Source organism: Crassostrea angulata, chromosome 5 (genome assembly GCF_025612915.1).
Source record: "Crassostrea angulata isolate pt1a10 chromosome 5, ASM2561291v2, whole genome shotgun sequence".
Lineage (NCBI taxonomy): Eukaryota > Metazoa > Mollusca > Bivalvia > Ostreida > Ostreidae > Magallana > Magallana angulata.
In genome coordinates, this window is record NC_069115.1 from 50,953,156 (window position 1) to 50,971,632 (window position 18,477).

At 34.0% G+C, this 18,477-nt stretch overlaps 1 protein-coding gene and 1 long non-coding RNA gene across 4 annotated transcripts; both read right to left on the reverse strand.

The window, feature by feature from the left end:
- Window positions 1-29: 29 nt before the first annotated feature.
- On the reverse strand, window positions 30-13,976 carry LOC128184084 (xaa-Pro aminopeptidase 1-like). Of its 3 annotated transcripts, none has more exons than XM_052853408.1 (22): window positions 13,764-13,976; window positions 12,899-13,023; window positions 10,537-10,647; window positions 10,253-10,316; window positions 9,980-10,084; window positions 9,610-9,712; window positions 9,131-9,273; window positions 8,749-8,844; window positions 8,534-8,621; window positions 7,851-7,983; window positions 7,011-7,133; window positions 6,636-6,722; window positions 6,487-6,537; window positions 5,803-5,864; window positions 5,178-5,327; window positions 4,588-4,648; window positions 4,146-4,215; window positions 3,083-3,187; window positions 2,709-2,786; window positions 2,396-2,472; window positions 2,201-2,299; window positions 30-539 (listed from the first exon to the last, which is right to left on the reverse strand). In XM_052853408.1, exons 1-22 carry the CDS (start codon window positions 13,819-13,821, stop codon window positions 342-344), a joined length of 2,187 nt encoding a protein of 728 aa, XP_052709368.1. In that variant the 5' UTR covers window positions 13,822-13,976; the 3' UTR covers window positions 30-341. The 3 variants fall into 3 exon arrangements, with proteins under 3 accessions (XP_052709368.1, XP_052709367.1, XP_052709369.1); XM_052853407.1 differs by lacking the exon at window positions 4,146-4,215 and adding an exon at window positions 3,818-3,896 and having other exon boundaries at window positions 13,764-13,975; XM_052853409.1 differs by lacking the exons at window positions 4,146-4,215; window positions 8,749-8,844 and adding an exon at window positions 3,818-3,896 and having other exon boundaries at window positions 9,203-9,273.
- A 2,664-nt stretch (window positions 13,977-16,640) lies between these two features.
- LOC128183884 (uncharacterized) lies at window positions 16,641-18,063 on the reverse strand. The gene is made up of 2 exons (XR_008243665.1): window positions 17,100-18,063; window positions 16,641-16,846 (listed from the first exon to the last, which is right to left on the reverse strand). It is a non-coding gene; the product is annotated as an uncharacterized LOC128183884 (long non-coding RNA).
- Window positions 18,064-18,477: the final 414 nt, after the last annotated feature.

Sequence of the window (18,477 nt, forward strand, 5' to 3'; positions counted from 1 at the left end):
TGATTAAAAAGGAGAAAAAACGCATCGAAACTGCTGAGTTTCAGTACAATATAACCCAGGACTAATCTTATTGTCATCTTAATTAACTTTGTATTTTATTCTATTCTTATATACAGTGTATTGCTATATGAAACATTATTTAATCAAATTACATTCACATGAGGTAATAAAATGAGATAAAAACTAATAAAGAATATTGTAAATTGCCATTATTGTATATATTTCTATACGACGAAATGATATATATACAGTATGTTTTAAAAGTAAATGACTGTACATTGTAAATATGGCAAGTAAATAATCTGTACACAGCAAGACTTTCAGAATAAATTCGAGATTCATTAAACCCACACGTAGAGGGAGATAAGTATTGTAGATAAAAGTGCAAATGAAGGGTATGTAACTGTGGAAGAACTGACAGTACGAGTTATGGGTCTTGTTCTAGCAGCCACCCAATTATATGCTTCCGGTTTATTGACACGGAGTTCTTCGCCTATAGTGTCCATTATTCGTTTATGATAGGCATTGATCCAATCCACCTTTTAAAAAGAACATTAAACCTTCACAGTCAAAGATCGTATATTTCATTGTCATAACAGCAAGTTAATTCAGTTAAGATAAGGGTATAGCTTTTGATTTTAAAATCAATAAAAATGTTCTAATTTGAAATAAAAGAGTTTGATTGGAATTTCTTTTGAAATCGTGTTTATCATTTTCAAAAAGTAAACTATGTATAAAATGCAACTTTTCTAGGAAGCTTAAGATCATCCCAATCCATTGGTTTTTTTTTCACATTTAAAAAAACAATCCCCATATTAATTATATATAACAATCAATAAAGTTTATTTAGTCATTTAGTATTTTTATATATATTCCATTTTCAAACATGTTTAAGGTGGCTCTATACACCACTTTTTGATGACGCAGTACGCAAAAAAGTAAATCTGGAAACATGCATTTCCGGTACTGGCTGATTTAAACTGAGGTGAATTGTATGGGAACCGCTATTTTGAAAAATTTGTTAAATGGATAGATTTAATTTGATATTTGGAAAATTCATTACTTACAAATAATGTGGTATGTGACACCTTCACGTTGTGTGGTATTATTTATCGAAATAAACAATAAAATCAAGTATAAATTTTTAAAGAGTTTCTTTAGCATTATCGATATGTTACACCGTAGCGCAGTGGGTTAGTGGGTTCACTACAATTCAGTAGGTTATGAGTTCGATTCCCATCGAGAACATTAAATTTTTTAACTTTCCAAAAATTTCTAAAACGTATTTTTTGGTTGAATACCGTGAAAGAAAATTCTAAACAGGTGAAAATATTTCAATTATAATATACTTTTATGCACATTAATATCGACACCTAACGAGGATGAGAGGGTTGCTTGGAATTTCTCTCAGGTTGGGATACATAAATCCTATTAGCCTAGTCAATGTTCCCCTTTATTTATTTGACTTAGTTTTGCACTAAAGCGAATATATTCACTTATACAGGGCAAAGTCTATAATGAAATATGCATGTATTTATCATTCCAACATTATATTTAGGAAATTTTCTTCAACTCAGAAATGAAAAGTCCCCAAGGTCTTTGGGCCTTGGGACTTAGGAACGATAACCCTTACATGAGGAACTTTCATACCAAATAAAATTTAAAATATTTTTTGTGTTTATTTGCAATTGTTTTCATTCAATTTTTTATTTCACGTTTATTAAAATACATTTTCTTATAACATCAAGCAACTTTTTCAGATGATTTGTCAACAGAGTAAGAAAATATGAAAAAATATGTTTTGGGGAAATACTAAAAAAAATTGCAATAATAACATTTTTGAATGTTAAGAAGTGTTATATTTTTTTTTATGTGTCCGAAGGAAATATCCATCATATGACAAAATGATTTCCCTCAATTTGTTGATAGCTGTCTTTTTAAAAAATATTTTACAAAAACACGAAAAAACATTAAAAAATTCTTTTAAAATACCTATAGTATCCCTATCGTCATTTTAATATTTGATAAGTATATGTTTTGTGGTCTTCTATTGAAAATTGGAATAAACTGTGGGTGTATAGAGCCACCTTAAGCATGTAAGATCCTTTCATGACTATATATATTTTGAAAAAATCATCGTTTTTTAATTTACTTTGTCTAGTCTATGAAAATACATTAATGTGTATCAATTGCATTTTACCTGGCTTTGGGACAAAAGATCATAATTGATAAGACTGTGCTCGTACGGCACCAGTGTAACTGTTTCAAATCCAAGGAAAGTTGTGTTTGGGAATTTGTACTGCAAAAAATAATAAAACCACAATAAAATGTTCTTTTTATATATGTGTTTTACTTATGATAGTGTACATATTCAAAGAACCTTAATCATATTTACCGTTGTTTCTACTTCCTTGACCATAAAAATGTTTTCTAATCTGATTCCAAACTGTTCATCTTCATAATATCCAGGTTCTTGAGGAAAAAAAATATTTTTGTAAATTATTAATACTTGTGGACATCCGACATCAATATTTGTTGATTTCTTTTAGTTTTGAAATTGTAATAAATAAACATCAATAAAATTGTTATCATTTTTTATTTTGAAAATATTTGACTGTGTAGTTCGATTTCATTATTATCTGAAGGTTTACGTTTAACAAATGATGAAATCACAATTAAATTTTTTCCAAGACAACTGACTTTCTTACCATCAGAGAAAAACTGCCCATCATCTAACGGAGAATCACTCTCAAACGGTGCATGGGACAAAGAAATTCTCCCTGGACCTAAATAGTATGAGAGTTAAAGTTACCGTTCGTTTTAACGTACAGGTAAGTTCGAATCTTTCAAACTTTTTACTTGCTTATAAATGTTTAATTTGTCTAGTTACATTATAAATTGTATCTGTAAAACTTTAATTAATCAAATTCTCTTCTTTTTTTGGAGCATAAAAATGCATGTTATAAAGACAAATTGCTGTATGAAACGCTCTTATTTGATTTCTTGAGATTTTTCTCTAATCTCCTGATATATATATTAAAGATGTATTGCTTGAACAGCATAATCCCGTATAGTTGTTTACCCTCATGGACACTCAGAAACATTCCAATGCCGTGCCCTGTACCGTGACGGTACTGAAGCCCGACCTCCCACAGAGGGCGGCGGGCGATCGCGTCTATCTCCCGACCTGAAATATTTAAATCGTGTTCGATCAATCAAACTTGCTCGTCTTGACCAACTTATTTCGAAAGTTAAAACATCATTAAATTCGTGGCATCGGTATCCAAATAGAAGAGCCATGAGAGTATACGTAGGTGATGGTTTTTATTTATAAGATCAAAACTTCAACATATATAATGGTTTTTTATATAATATGTTTCACTCCTTTCTTGATCAAGGTCTAGACGAAAAATAAATGATGGTGTACCCAGTTTCATTGATTAGTCGTTAGTAAAGTTGCATGCAACTGGTCTTATGTTTAAGGAACAAGTGCTGGTAGAAATTTTCATGCAAATTGAACTTTTGTTCAATCACGCATTAGTACTAGTAAATAAAGCAAACCCACAAGTACCAAACAAACACTTATTTGTTTCTTATAACATATTAATTTGCATCCCAATGAATTACAGTAAGAAGTAGCAATCATTTATCTGCTTAGTAAAACTATCTACAAATTAAGGAGTATATTTACAAAGTGTGCTGTATAATATGCCCACAAGAAACGTCATGCATCAGCTGTTTGGATTTTTGACACAGACATAACAATTTTAAACCTTGATTTTGTTTGCATTGGTGTTTTTTTACATGCAGACCTTACCATACGGACCAAACTTTGTTTTGGCAAATTTAAACCTCGCTAGATCAACTTGTCCCATCAATACTCGGGTGTAACATTCCTAATTAGTGAAAATGTTTAAAATGTAAAAGAAATGAGAAAAACATGAATAACGTGTTCGAAGTGTAAAACTCCATACTTTGAAATTAAACTTTCTTCTTCCTTTGCCGTTTTATAAGGTCCGATGTAAACAAAGATTTTACATCTCAAACTATGCTTGTTTACACGTCGAACCATATGATTTGTTTTCTGATAATACTTGGATTAATCAGAAATCAAATCTTTACATATATTTCACATAAATCCCTACCATATATTCCGGCGATAAAATTCATCATAGCCAAATCCACGTGACCCATCAATACACGCGTGTAACACTCCTGGAATTGTTACGTCAGAGACATGTACACTACCGATTTTGAAAATACGAGCTTCGCCATCTTTAACAACATTTATTTCATTTTTTATTCATTTGATTTTGTTTTAGCAAATTGTGTGCTACTGAACGACTTTAGGTATTAAAATTTGATTTTGAATTGTAAGCTGAACCTTAAATACTTTGGTAATGTTACTGTCATGAAAAAACCTTCATAATCATAAACTTCTATCTTTTGAGGTCTTATCAATTTGAAAATTCACTTTCATACTAGTAATAAAAAAGGCACATTTATCTAAGCCAGTGCGACAAGTTTGCAATTACAAAATTATAATTTATAGTTTACTTTGTAAAATTCAGTTTTAAGAAAACTAACTTTTTCGTATTTAGAGGGTGTTCCGAAGTGAAAAGTCCGAGTTACATCTGTGGTACCATCTCTGAAAATTCAAAGAAAAGACTTTATTATATGTTTGAGAAAAGTCAAATATATATGCAACATGAACGGTTTAAGATTTAGGGTTGTAAGATTTTTAAACTCTTGAATTAGTTTTATATTTATGAGAATTGACTTAATCAATTGCAACATAAAGTACTCACTCAAAATATTTTTTTCTATATGACGGTTGAATATTATTCGAATCCAAAATGCATTTTAAATTCTTTATAGAAATCACTGAATATTTGTAAAAAAAAAATATATATATACGGTAACAATATTATACATGTACAAGAATTCTAAATTTTATAATAATGTTTTACAGATAAATGTATAAATGTATAAATTTACATATGAGATGCACAAAAACAATCTGCCAGTAACATGGACAACATGTAGACCAATCCTGCCATAAAAATGAAAATAGTAAGCTACAACCCTCAGGAACGTACATAAAAACAGTAGTTAGTATAAACGTCCCCGGTATCCATTTAACTTAATCTAAGTATATCTGTTGTACAATGACTCACAAGTACTGTCCACCGGAGTCCAGTAGATACATTTCAGACGTGGTAATTTGTTTGTCTGTCAGATTGCTGGGTGAGTAGTGAATGATGGCGCCGTTAGAACCGACCGCCGAGATAGAGTTAAAGCTCAGTCCTCTGTTGTATAACCCTTTCCTGTGAAGAAAAAAGCAAATACGTGATGATACTAGTAATCTTTTTCAATAATGAAAAACCCAATGATATGGGCTTTTTTGGGGGGGGGGGGGGGTAATATATTGAAGCATGTGCTTGACACGTGATGTGGGAGATGAAAAAAGACAATAAGACATACAACTCTGTATGCCGAATATGATTTATATAGGTAATGTCTGTTATCCCATCCGTATATTTTAAAATTAAATAAGATAAGAGGATTCTTTCGATAAAGGCAAGGTAAACTCGTAGCTCAGCGGTATACAATTTTTAGTCCAAATTCGAATAAGTAATTTTCGCAAAAAAAAAAATCGTAAAGAGCTCTTAAGGACTATGAAACAGAAGAAAGAAAGGTATGTTTTCCCCTTTTTATCATATTTCTTTTAAAACTACAGAATCATTTCTATTGAATCACTACGCATTGTTTTCTCTTACAGATAACAACAAGATATCATACATTCTTTCTTTTTTTAGGTCCAAAGCCGCCGACACTTCCGTCATATAAACATTAGACTTCACCTGCAATGAAAGGGGTGAAACTAATACAGTTACAGAAACCAAAGTCTTCTCAAAGGGGCATGGTCACGATTTTGGTCAAAAATCATTTTTCCGATTTTAATGTTTACAATTCTTTAGTAAGACATTTTTAATACGCAACCAAAATTTGCATGTTATTCGTTGAGTTATAAGTGATTTACAGAGCTTACAATATTTTGCTATGTAAACAAGGCTTTTAATTACATTTTGAATGTTGAAGTAAAAAAAAAAATATCCATTTTTAAACCTATAATGAATGTGTTGCACGTTACTTAATAGGATCTGTTTATTTATGCTTATTAAAATTGAATAAGAAGAAGACAAATTAGCTTGAAAAATATATTTTTACAGGTTTATTGATCTATGTAGACAAAAACAAGGCGCAAGCCCTGTTTACATAACCTGATCATTTATCTTGCATATAACTCTACGAATGAGTCATTTATACAAAAAAATATGTTCTATGTTTAAGGTTCATTCGGGATGTAAGAAAAAAGAAAATCCGCTTTTGGGGTAAAATAATTCTTCAATTAATTCAACAGAAAAAAAAACATTTCGAGACTATTTAAATACACATCAATCATTTTGTCGATGACTTTCATACCTTTTTCTCTAGCTCAGCCATAAATGTGATTAGGGCTACTGCGTCTCTCTTCTGTGGAACAAGGGAAAAAACATAATAATATCATGTTTAACAGATAAGTGAATGAAAACTGGTAGCGTATTTGTTTAACCAAAAAACGGTATAATTACATGAGAATTCCTCATCCCGTTTCTCTCCACTTCGTTTTTCTTGGCTTTTGCTATAGCTACAGGAGTGTTTTCACGCAGTCGCTTGGCCTAAATATAACATAAACTTAGTTCAAATGTACTATCCAGGGGATGATTTAAAAAGCCCTAAAAATAACCAACGACATGAGACAAAATATCGTTAATAAATTTTCGGGAATGACATGAATGACAATAAACTTATTTTTGAGCATTTAAGATCAACTATTTCAACATTTTTTGTTTAAATTTCATTTTATTATATTATTTTTTTTTTTGGGGGGGGGGGCTATTTACAAAATTATTTGGGCATTTTTCTTTAGCATTTCAGTGTATTTTCGAATATTTGGAGACACTAACCTCTGGTATAACGGAGGACAGGGCGTGGTTACAGGAGAAAGACACCATCACCATCTGTGTAGCGTCGCTGTTCGCTACAGTACGAACTTTTTCCTGCACAGCAACAGGGTCATACTCCAAAACCTAATATGTACATGAAAGAAATGTTATTGTTTCTGTCAGACAACTGCATACACATGTACTAGGTAGTAAATGTTACATTGATTGCATAGTCATTTAGAACTTTGAATTCGGTTGGGTTCAGTTTTATACCATTTGCCAAATTATCGGGTCTTATAAAGTGAAAGATGATTCTAGTCTGAATATTTTGTTTGATAACTTATGTAAGGTTGGGGGGGGTTAATGGGGAGGGGTTCTGGCAAATCTGATTGCTTCAAAAGTCACAATTCCTTCTAACGAATTATAATACATATATTACATGTATGTCCTTTGGTCTTTTGTATTTTTATTTATTTTATGTTTTTGGCATAATAATTTATCATTTGTTAGCTTGATAAACCATTATTCCAATTCAACAATCATTTGTTAGCTTGATAAACCATTATTCCAATTCAACAATCAACCTGTTGTTTTGTATTGTGTATGGTATCCAAAAAGTACTTTAAATTGTTTCAATAACGTTAATTTGTATTTTTCATATTTTTCGAAATTGTCATATCTTGTACACTGTCATTCCGAGAATATTGGCCGTGATAAAATCATGGTTAACGGCGTTTTTTTGAGGTTTAACTCTACATGGACAGTTATTTAAGTGAGGATGTAAGACACATATGACTTGTTGGGTCTGTAAACAGAAGCGTATAGACTACGGCCGTGGGTTATCGTCTTGGTTCGTTTTACCGTCACACACAGGTCTGTTTTCCCTGTACAGTCCCCGTCTGTCCCCGTGTTCAGGTGTTGGTATAACTTCTCCGTTGTCTCCGTGTCAGTCTGGTTCTGGGTCAGCTTAGTGGCGGCGTTCTTTATGTACAGCCTAGTGAAAACAAAATATTAAGGGCAGGGTGGTCGGGGCCATTTTTAAATTACATAAATCTTCTAAAGAAGAAAAGTTCTGTATAAAATTATTAAAAATAAATTAAAAATTAGAGTTCATAATTTGGTATTTTTCTTTACTTCGTAATACATGTTGTTTATAATACAAGGTTATTCTATCGTTAAGGTAGATCTGATGGTTAATAAGTCGACTACCAAGCAAAACAAACTACATTCAAGATGGTAATCTCCATTTGTTATACTATCCGTTATTATCATTAGGGTTTTTAATTGTTTATGCTGCTATCAATTTGACTTCATCTGTTTTATAAAACCCTTTACATGTAAATGGCTTCATACCATCATAAACTTTAAATTGGTTCAGCAGATCCTATCTAATAATGAGAGGAAGCAATTTCCTCACTTGAATAATCGTCATTATCAACTAATTGCATTGTATGTGGATGTTTTTTGTGTGCTGAGTAATACAAAATAGATCTTGACACTGTGGTTATGTAACTGATTCAGTATTAATGAAACTCTTTCCTTACGTTGTGGCATTCCCTTGTTTTTCTACAATTATGTAAGACAGGAAAAACGGGTTGTAGGCGATATCTGCTGCTCGTAAATTCAACAGCCCTGCAATATAATGCAAATAACCTGTTCTCAAAACACAATAAGAGTAGCATACATCCAAAAAAAATATTTGAGGTTGTCACAAAGATAAATATGTTTACTCCTTGAGAAGAGTTTTTGTGTAACGTACATGCCGTTTCATCAAGGCCTGTGACTATCATCGCGTCTACGTCTTTCTCCTCCATCGCGTTATGCATGTCTCCTATCTTATCCTGCCAGCTTCGCCCTACAACCCGAAGGAAAGAACTTAACTATAGGTACACAAATTCCATTCATAATTTCTATAAACCTTCATATTGTTATCGCCCATTGTCAGGCGCTGTAGCATAATTCAAATACCTTATCCGATACAAATCCTCTCTCTACTGACGCAAATTGCCAAACTACGTAACTGCATGACTGACGGAACATCCGTCAAACAACGATTGCTCGGTCGGTATAGCGGTTGTGCGTGAATAAAACAACTGAATTTTAGAGTCGTATAATTGTATAGTATAGTTTAATAACTCTACCTGCAAATTTCATAGGAAGGGCGTTGATTGGAGAATTAGGTTCCTGGGGGCGACCAGTGGTCCAAATCTTACCCACGAGGTCTTCAGAGGTAGGGGTCATAGTGATCCTCTCCTTGGACAGGGCGGTGTCGTAGCTTATCCAGCTGCCTATACATCAAAATTATACATGTAGATCTTGGTTTTATTGTACAATAATAGCAAATGCATAAATATGTTTATATGAATAATAGTTGTATAAAAATGCTACTGTAACTTTCTTTTGCAATAAGTCAAATTTTAAATATTGGCTCCTTTTAAGCACCCGTTGGCCCTGCAAATATGATCAACTAGTCTAATAGTACAAACAATGTATATACATGTATTTGTGCATCTAGTTTCGTTATAGCGAAATCCAATAACAGCGCATATGTCATAGTAACAGCAGGAATAAATGTGTTATATCGATATTGATATCCTTTTCTCCTATCAGGAATGACTACTTGCCGCTGTTGATCAGGAATGGATAGGCCCCGACCTTTGCGTTTGTAGTTGACGCCAATACAGATATCATCCATTCTGTCGAGGACGGTACGCCCGATTCTCCTACAAACGGACGTAAAATGGTCATTTTCCACGATTTACATATTAGAGTTAACATCTTTAATTTCATTGATGTTGTGGTGGATTTAAAGTACATGTATGTTTGAATGCAGCGCTTATTTTAACTTTCACAAACAAAATACATGTAGCCTTTTTCAACAATTTTCTATACAACAATGCGCTCTCGCTCTCTCTCTCTCTCTCTCTCTCTCTCTCTCTCTCTCTCTCTCTCTCTCTCTCTCTCTCTCTCTCCACTTTTGAATGTCTGACCCATTTTCATCAGTATCCAGTTACAGTCCAGCTCGTTCTCTGCTTGCAGGAAATACCGTCCGTCCGTCCATACCGCCGCCTGATCACGTGTCACAACAGCAAGGCCTACAGTTAACGTAAAACATTTGTAAGATTCTGTTTCTGAAAACTGTTCATTATTTTATCCTCGGCATTATTCTAATTGTACAGATATTCATTTGATCCGATGCACTACATATATCTAAAACGTTTTGGGCGATTAACCATTCTTATTCCATAGTTAAATTAATATACCATATGACCCAGAGAGACCGGATATATACTTCCTCCTGAGATCATAGTCCGATGGGTATTCACTCTGAAATCAAAGAAAACTCCCATATCAAACATGAATGCGTCATAAAAATTTGGCCGGAAATATGTTAGGCCTTAGCAATCAAAAAGTAAAATAGAAAACAACACAATCTATAATTATGAAACTCTTGATTTGATTTTTAATGAGTGTTGAAAACTGGTATCTTGTAGTATACTATCAGTGGTACATGGAGATACCGTCTGCTGTGATGACGGCATGTTACCTGGTGGGCGTCCTCGGAGGGAATGATATAGGCGTGTATTCCCGCCGAAATCATCTCAGTCCTCAACTTGACCAGCCTCTCTGCGGTATTGACACGAGTTTGGGGGACAGTCTGAAAACATAACGGGATTTACTCTAAATGATTAAGATTGAGTCAAACTCAGATTTCAGCACTAGTTTTGTAAACTTAAGAGAATCTTCACAATCGCAACCCCTCTGGCCTTTCCGGAAAACTCGTCAGAAAGGCCCGAGAAGTTGCGATTGAAAATCTTGTTCCCGAGCACTTTATATATCTTCAAATATGCAATAATTTTAGTATCTGCAAATCACTGCAAACAAACAAAGACAATGGTTGAGAAGTTCTTGCATTGAAATAACGAAAGTTGCGCATGACAGTGAGTATAAAGATTAACGACTGATAAATTACCAATTAAGTTGTCGTTGCTCCTTCAATTGATACCTAAATTTTTATTATGTGTATTTTTTATATAAGTTAAGGTGTGCCATAATTCAGATCAAAGAATAACAATCATAAGCTGAATTGTTGCAACAAAATAAACCTATAACAATAAATGTTGAATACCCATTCCCTTCAATAAAAGAAAAGATCAGCCTCTTCAAAAGGTCTCAAAAAGAGGACAAGTAAAACGTTTCCAAGATACTGAGAAGACAATATCTTTCCTAAGTCTACAATAGTTTGGCCTTCCCTCTGACCTGGTGACCAAATATAATAAGGGGTCACCTACTTCTTCTTCAGAGGTACCTATTATTATGTTTGTCCAGCAAAGAGTTACTTTAATAGGACACCATTTGTTCTGCCGATCCAAATAACGACCATCCGATAGGATAGGATTCTTTTTTCACGAAGGGGGGAGGGGGGTATTACTAGTTAAGCTTTCAATAAGACAACATTCTATTTAATGAATGTCATTGTACTGAAAAGAAAAGTAACTGTTTATAAAGATTACTTAGGAGACACCTGTATAGTTGTTTCAGTGCGTGCATGCTTATGCATACACAATTGGGCAACGAATCTGAACTTCGTGTTAAAGTACACACATATTTTTATATTGGCAAATTAGCTTGAAAAAAAAATAAGATGTTTAGAATGTATACAGTACCTAAAATTTAAAACAAAAAATTTAATGAAGTTATGGAATTGCAATGATATAAAGGTAAATAAAACTTCAGGCGAACTTCATTTTGTTATTTAAAACAATGGAATATTTCTTGTTGAAACCACAGTGTAATGGGCTGCTAAAAGCTTCTTTGGAAACTAAAAATTCCCCATCGAAACTTTTTAAAGTTTCACACAAGGACAGATGTTCAGTACATGTAACAAGTGGAGAGATTTGTCGAATGGTTCTGAATGAGCTGAATGAGCTATATCTTATCTATATCTGTACCACACACTCCAATCAAAGACTACAGAGTTAAAATTGACCACGATAGCACTACTGTAAAGTGCTTTATTTCTTTTGAAACAATATTTGAGAGATATAGTGAAGCGCTTTCTAGCTGTAACCATTTTGTTTCTGTGTCAGATCGCACATTTTAGACTTTTCTCACGTTACGAGGTGTAGCTGCATTAATTAGATGGGATAGGGAGTGAGTCTTCCTTCGCCGGCGGGTGGAGGTCGGGGGGGGGGGGGGGGTTTACAACTGGACGCTTATCTCGAGGTGTTGCTATGATTTCCCACGAGTTGCAAACATGTTCACTCTGTTTTACTGCTGTGCAGTAAAAATCTTAACAGTGTTTACATGTCTATAAACCAAATTGACGCATCATACTTGATGCTGTCAAATCTAAAGGATTTATTGGCCTATGAACGAGCGTCGTCTACGCAATGTAAATAATAAATTTCAGTTCATTGTAGAATAAACCATACAACCAAGATGAGATATTTTAACATCCAGTTGTTAGATTCTTTATCGTGGCCATAATTTATTCAAAATGTGTTTACAAAATAGAGTGTTTGATACATAAGGTGATATCGCCCCTCCTTACTATCTATTCCCGAAAGTATCCGATTTCACTACCTCTTTTTTGTAAACACGATATCATTTTTAAAATAAATATATGATCAGACCAACCTATCTATCTGTTTGTAAGTGTTGTCTGACCCTCAGTCTGTCTGTCAGTAAGTGTTGACCTGACCCGGTCGGTCTGTCTGTAAGTGTTGACCTGACCCTCGGTCTGTCTGTCTGTAAGTGTTGACCTGACCCTCGGTCTGTCTGTCTGTATATAAGTGTTTACCTGACCCTCGGTCTGTCTGTCTGTAAGTGTTGACCTGACCCTCGGTCTGTCTGTCTGTAAGTGTTGACCTGACCCTTGGTCTGTCTGTGTGTCTGTAAGTGTTTACCTGACCCTCGGGACAGGACGGTCTGTCAGTGGGTGACATGTTTCTGATCTCTGCCCTCCGGTTCGGTGAGACTGACCGTCTGGCTCTTTGGTGTTGGTGCTCATCTGCAAGTCTCTGTAGTCCCTCTACAATTCAAATAGTGTTTAAATAACGGAGTGGTATTTTCAGTTTTAATGTTTAATGTTCATGCAGTGTTTTTAACACGGTATTTGATTGGCTATATGGACTATTTTGATCATGCTACAATACGACGGATCAAAAACAAATTTATCTGTGGAATGTTTTTTTTTTTTTTGTTTTTTAATCATTTGTCAAAACTGATTTCCAGAATGAGTTTGATTGCCGTCCAAATATTCATACATGTACACCTATTAACTTTTGGAGCAGATACACATCAGTCTGACTTCTTCATAGTTTATAAAGTGTAGGGTGTGATCGACCTCCCAATCCACGCGCAGTTTATACTCGCACAAATTGGTTAGCTATTGAAATGATTCCTCTTATAAGGTACCAAAAAAAAATCCGCTTCGATTCAGCTAAAGTTCTTGCTTCAAAGCAGAAACACAATCTGTACATATCCAGTGGGCCTCTATTGAAAAAGAATTTGAACTGTTTTTCGTTCTGGGCTGTAAGTGTTTTTGTTAAGATACATGCAAGCTTAATCTGCATTAAGTTAATTTTTTGGAAATGTCATCTACCTAAACAATCAAAGAATCTTGACTCATTATAATTCAAATTTACTTGAAAAAAGAAAATTATGCAGTAAATCACAATTCTGGAAAATCCAGCATGCTGCGAATAGTCTATGAGAGGTCCCTCTTAAAATTAATGCGTTATAATTACATTGCTGATCAAAATGGCATACCTGCAAGGAGAAACTCTGCTCCCAAAACCAAAATCCAAAACAAAATAGATCTCCCCATCCTTGGGTCAGTTTAATTCGTTCTGTCTTATCGAAAGGCCCACTATCTGGGTCGCGGTAATTCCCTCCAATTTCTGCTGCTCTTCTTCCAGATAGGCGTGCGTTGTTTACCTATAATTTGATACGCCGTAAACAGTGCAAGTGCGGCCGTGATATTCCCCGTCATGTGTATTCTCCACGCTTGAATAAAACTCCTGAATGTACTTTGCACACACTTTGAAATTGACATTTACTTTGCCGTATTTTTATCAAGGCAAGAGAGATACAATCTCGGATAACTTTGTGCATTTGAGTAAATAAAATATTTGTGTGAAAAAAAGTTATAACACAAACGATTTGCGCAGTTTTAGAGCCATAACAAATTGCACTACCCATTTGAAAAAAAAACAAAAACAAAAAAAACAAGAAGTTTAAACGTATGTAAGTAGTGTAGATTATGCTATACTATAGATTTTAAACCAGGTCAGTTTTTGGATTATTAAAAAATAATTAGTGCAGCCCAGACCGAGGGTCCAGTTGTGGTGGTGGTGGGGGAGGGGGAGGGGGGTCAGATGACTTTGTACTGATCTTTATAAAGTATATACCGTATGCGCAGATCAAAAAATGGAGGGTCCAAGACCGGATCCCTCTCCCTTCTCTGGAAATTTCAAATTTAATAAATTCTTATGATAATAGAAAAATTATTCAAAATAGGCCTTCGAATGATCCCAAAAATTTTTAGGGTGCGTGTCAATTTTTGTGAGAGTGTGTTAACTTAGGGAGTAAGTAGCCTTTAATTTACTCAATGCGTTTTCGCTGACACGAAAATAATTCACATGGGAAGCAGCTTAGTTCGTCTTTTCTGTAAAAAATTTGTTTGTGAGAAATACACTGCGAGTCAGCTACTTGACGTTGAATGACAAGCACAGGAGTTGAGTTCCAGCAGTAAGTTATACAAAGAGATACACAACATGTGTGATGCATGGATAACGTCACAAACACACCAAGTGATCAACGTTTGCCGACAAATAATTGCAGTCAATTACATAAGTACAACCCCTGTACGGATCCCATTTTCTCAAGTCGTTTCACTACTCTAAATATATTTTGCTTGTTGAGCTGTTTTTCCCCAGGTTCTTCTTATTATTATTACTGAATTTTAAAACGGTTAATTAAAACGGAGGATGCCCGCTCTCTTGTCCGATTCATTATATAAAATATTCAGTTCAACCAAAGAAATATATTGCATTTTTGTGACTTCGTAATTCATTAAAAGGCATGTTTTTCTCCCGGTTTTTTGTTGTTGTTGTTTTGTAGGTAAAAATTTAACTATTTTACTTTACTTTAACTATTTTAGTCGCAAATTTACGAGTCTTTGCCATTACCTAATTTATATCAATGTTAAAGGTATCAAGTATTCTGGGACATGCACTTTATATCTTACACTCAAGCAATGTCATATTTCAAATCCACGACAACTTTTTATTAAAGTATCATAAATATTATGTAAAGTAGCCAGGTAAGTGGCAATTGATATTTCCAATGCTAACAAAATCTTAAGCAGGGGAATGACCTCGGATTTTCATTTCTGATAAACTGTATTTACATTGTACCATTACGAAAAACTTTTATTCTGTAGCCAGGGGACATGTTATGGGGACAAAAAGTCTCCTCTGTATCGTAAAATATCTGATCAATTTCACTCTCTCAGAGAATGGCTTTTAAAGGATAGATATGGAGTAGACTATCAAACACTTAATCTTTCAACAAGTTTAGAACTAGCTTTTTGGATTATGTAGCACATATCTTTTCATATCAGAGTGCCAGTCCATAAAACGTCCATTGAAACCAGTTAACTTTTTAAAACAATATTAAATTAAATATCATATTAAAATTTGAAATCTCCCGCATTGAATCGAACCAATTTTGTATAAATTTGTCTCCCATGTACTGTCCTGCAACTAATAACTGAATAAAAGTGTTCCTTCTGTTTACTAATTCATCAAATAACAAGTCAAAGTGCTGGGGTGGTTGGGGCAGGGGGAGGGGGTGGTAGTAGTGTGTTGGAATATTACATGTACATAAGTTGAACTTAATTCATTGTTCCTTAAATTTTTACTTTCACCCTGTGAATTGGACCTTGTACCGGTATTTAGAGCAATTTTCAATAGTTTGCAAAAAAACATTCATGAAGAGATAGGACTGGATGAAAAGCACTATTGATAATGCATTCGTGATCAGCAGACAGTGAACCTAGAGAGTGAGGCAACAGTGGGATACTGCACATCATGCAGTGACCAGATGCATTTTAAATGCAACCGTTTTGCTACTAACAAATAGGTGTCATTTGGAAATGGTGCACTGTCCTGTTCAATGAATTTCTCCATTAGGAAAATGAAATACATAAGTCTAGTGAGCAGTAAAAAGCAGATACTGAGCCTAAGGAGAGGCAAACGTGGGATGAGATTTTGGACCATGGTTTCACTAAAGTATAAGTAACTCTTCAGTAAAAATCGATTGTTTCTGATAAGCAACAATTAATATTATTTATTTTCATTAAAATGTAATCTTGCTGTGATCTTTAGTTAGATATAAGAAAAACTGATGCATTCTGTTCATTCTTGCATTTTCATTGATACACGATGAATTTTATTTAATTGCACACACCTTATATTATTAATTATCTGTCCCCTGCTGATTTATCTAACGGCATATTTACCTGGTTATACTAGGGGAAAACTACATGTACATGTACCTACATACCAAATGATATGCTATTTTAAACTCATCTGCACGTAAAGTAAATTTTAACAGCAACAATAAAAAATGTAACCCTAAAAATTTGCAATATCACAGTTTTATTTCCATTCCTCTATCATTCATCAAGATATTTCCACTGGAAAAGCTTTTTTCCAAAGTCTTAATATCACTTTGGTGTTCCCAGACCTTGATTTCCCTTCCACTATGTCCAGAACTCGGATCCTCTGTACAGTGTTATGAGATCCTGCTTTCTCCTTGATAAGATCAATGCAATCTCCTACTTTAGCCTGTAAATACACAAAAATGGTGGATGTGTAAATAAGTATCGTGAATTCATAAAAATTTTGGACCACGGGCATATTTTCATGGATTGTCAATTTTTTCAGGTTTATGGTAATACTGTTTCATAGTTTGGAAAGTATAAAGACGGTGATTCATTATTCATTGAGTGATGTTACTTTGTGGATGAAGGTTACATGTACCCATATACATGTAATACACAAAACTATTGATACCAAAAATTCCTTAAGTCCACTATACTTGTTAGGCATGTTGACAAGTACATAAATGTATGTACGTAATCAGGTGCATGGAAGATGTGTGTACACAGGTTCAAACAGATGCTTTTATCTTGACTGGGTCAATGCGTTTTCGCTGACACGAAAATAATTAATACGGGAAGCAGCCTTGTTCGTCTTTTCTGTAAAAAAAAATGTGTTGGTGAGAAATACACTGCGAGTCAGCGACTTGACGTTGAATGACAAGCACAGGAGTAAGTTATACAAAGAGATACACAACATGTGTGATGCATGGATAACGTCACAAACACGCCAAGTGAGCAACATTTGCCGACAAATATTTGCAGTCAATTACATAAGTACAACCCCTGTACGGATCCCATTTTCTCATGTCTTTTCACTAAGTCCTCTAAATATCTTTTGCTTGTTGAGTTGTTTTTCCCCAGGAATTTTAAAACGGTTAATTAAAACGGAGGATGCCCGCTCTCTTGTCCGATACATTTTAAAAAATATTCAGTTCAACCAAAGAAATATATTGCATTTTTGTGACTTCGTAATTCAATAAAGGCATGTTCTCCTCCCGGTTTTTTGTTTTGGTTCTTTTTTTTTGTAGGAAACGATTTTACTTTACTTTTACTATTTTAGTCGCAATTTACGAGTCTTTGCCATTATCTAATTTATATCAATTTTAAAGGTATCAGGTATTCTGGGACAGCCTATATCTTACACTCAAGCAATGTCATATTTCAAATCCACGACAACTTTTTTTTAAAGTATCATAAATATTATGTAAAGTAGCCAGGTAAGTGGCAATTGATATTGCCAATGCTAACAAAATCTTAAGCAGGGGAATGACCTCGGATCTTCTTTACTTATAAACTGTATTTACATTGTACCATTGCGAAAAACTTTTATTCTGTAGCCAGGGGACATGTTATGGGGACAAAAAGTCTGCTCTGTATCGTAATATATCTGATCAATTTCACTCTTTTAAAAGATAGATATGGAGTGGACTATCAAACACTTTATCTTCAAACAATGTTAGAACTAGCTTTTTGGATTATGTAGCACATATCTTTTCATATCAGAGTGCCAGTCCATAAAACGTCCGTGGAAACCAGTTAACTTTTTAAAACAATATTAAATTATATTATATTAAAATTTGAAATCTCCCGCATTGAACCAATTTCGTATTTGTCTCCCGTGCATTGTCCTGCAACTAATAACTGAATGAAAGTGTTACTTCTGTTTATTGATTCATCAAATAACAAGTCAAAGTGCCGGGGTGGGGGTGGTAGTAGTGTGTTGGAATATTACATGTACATAAGTTGAACTTAATTCATCGTTCCTTAAATTTTTAATTGGACCTTGTACCGGTATTTACAGCAATTTTCAATAGT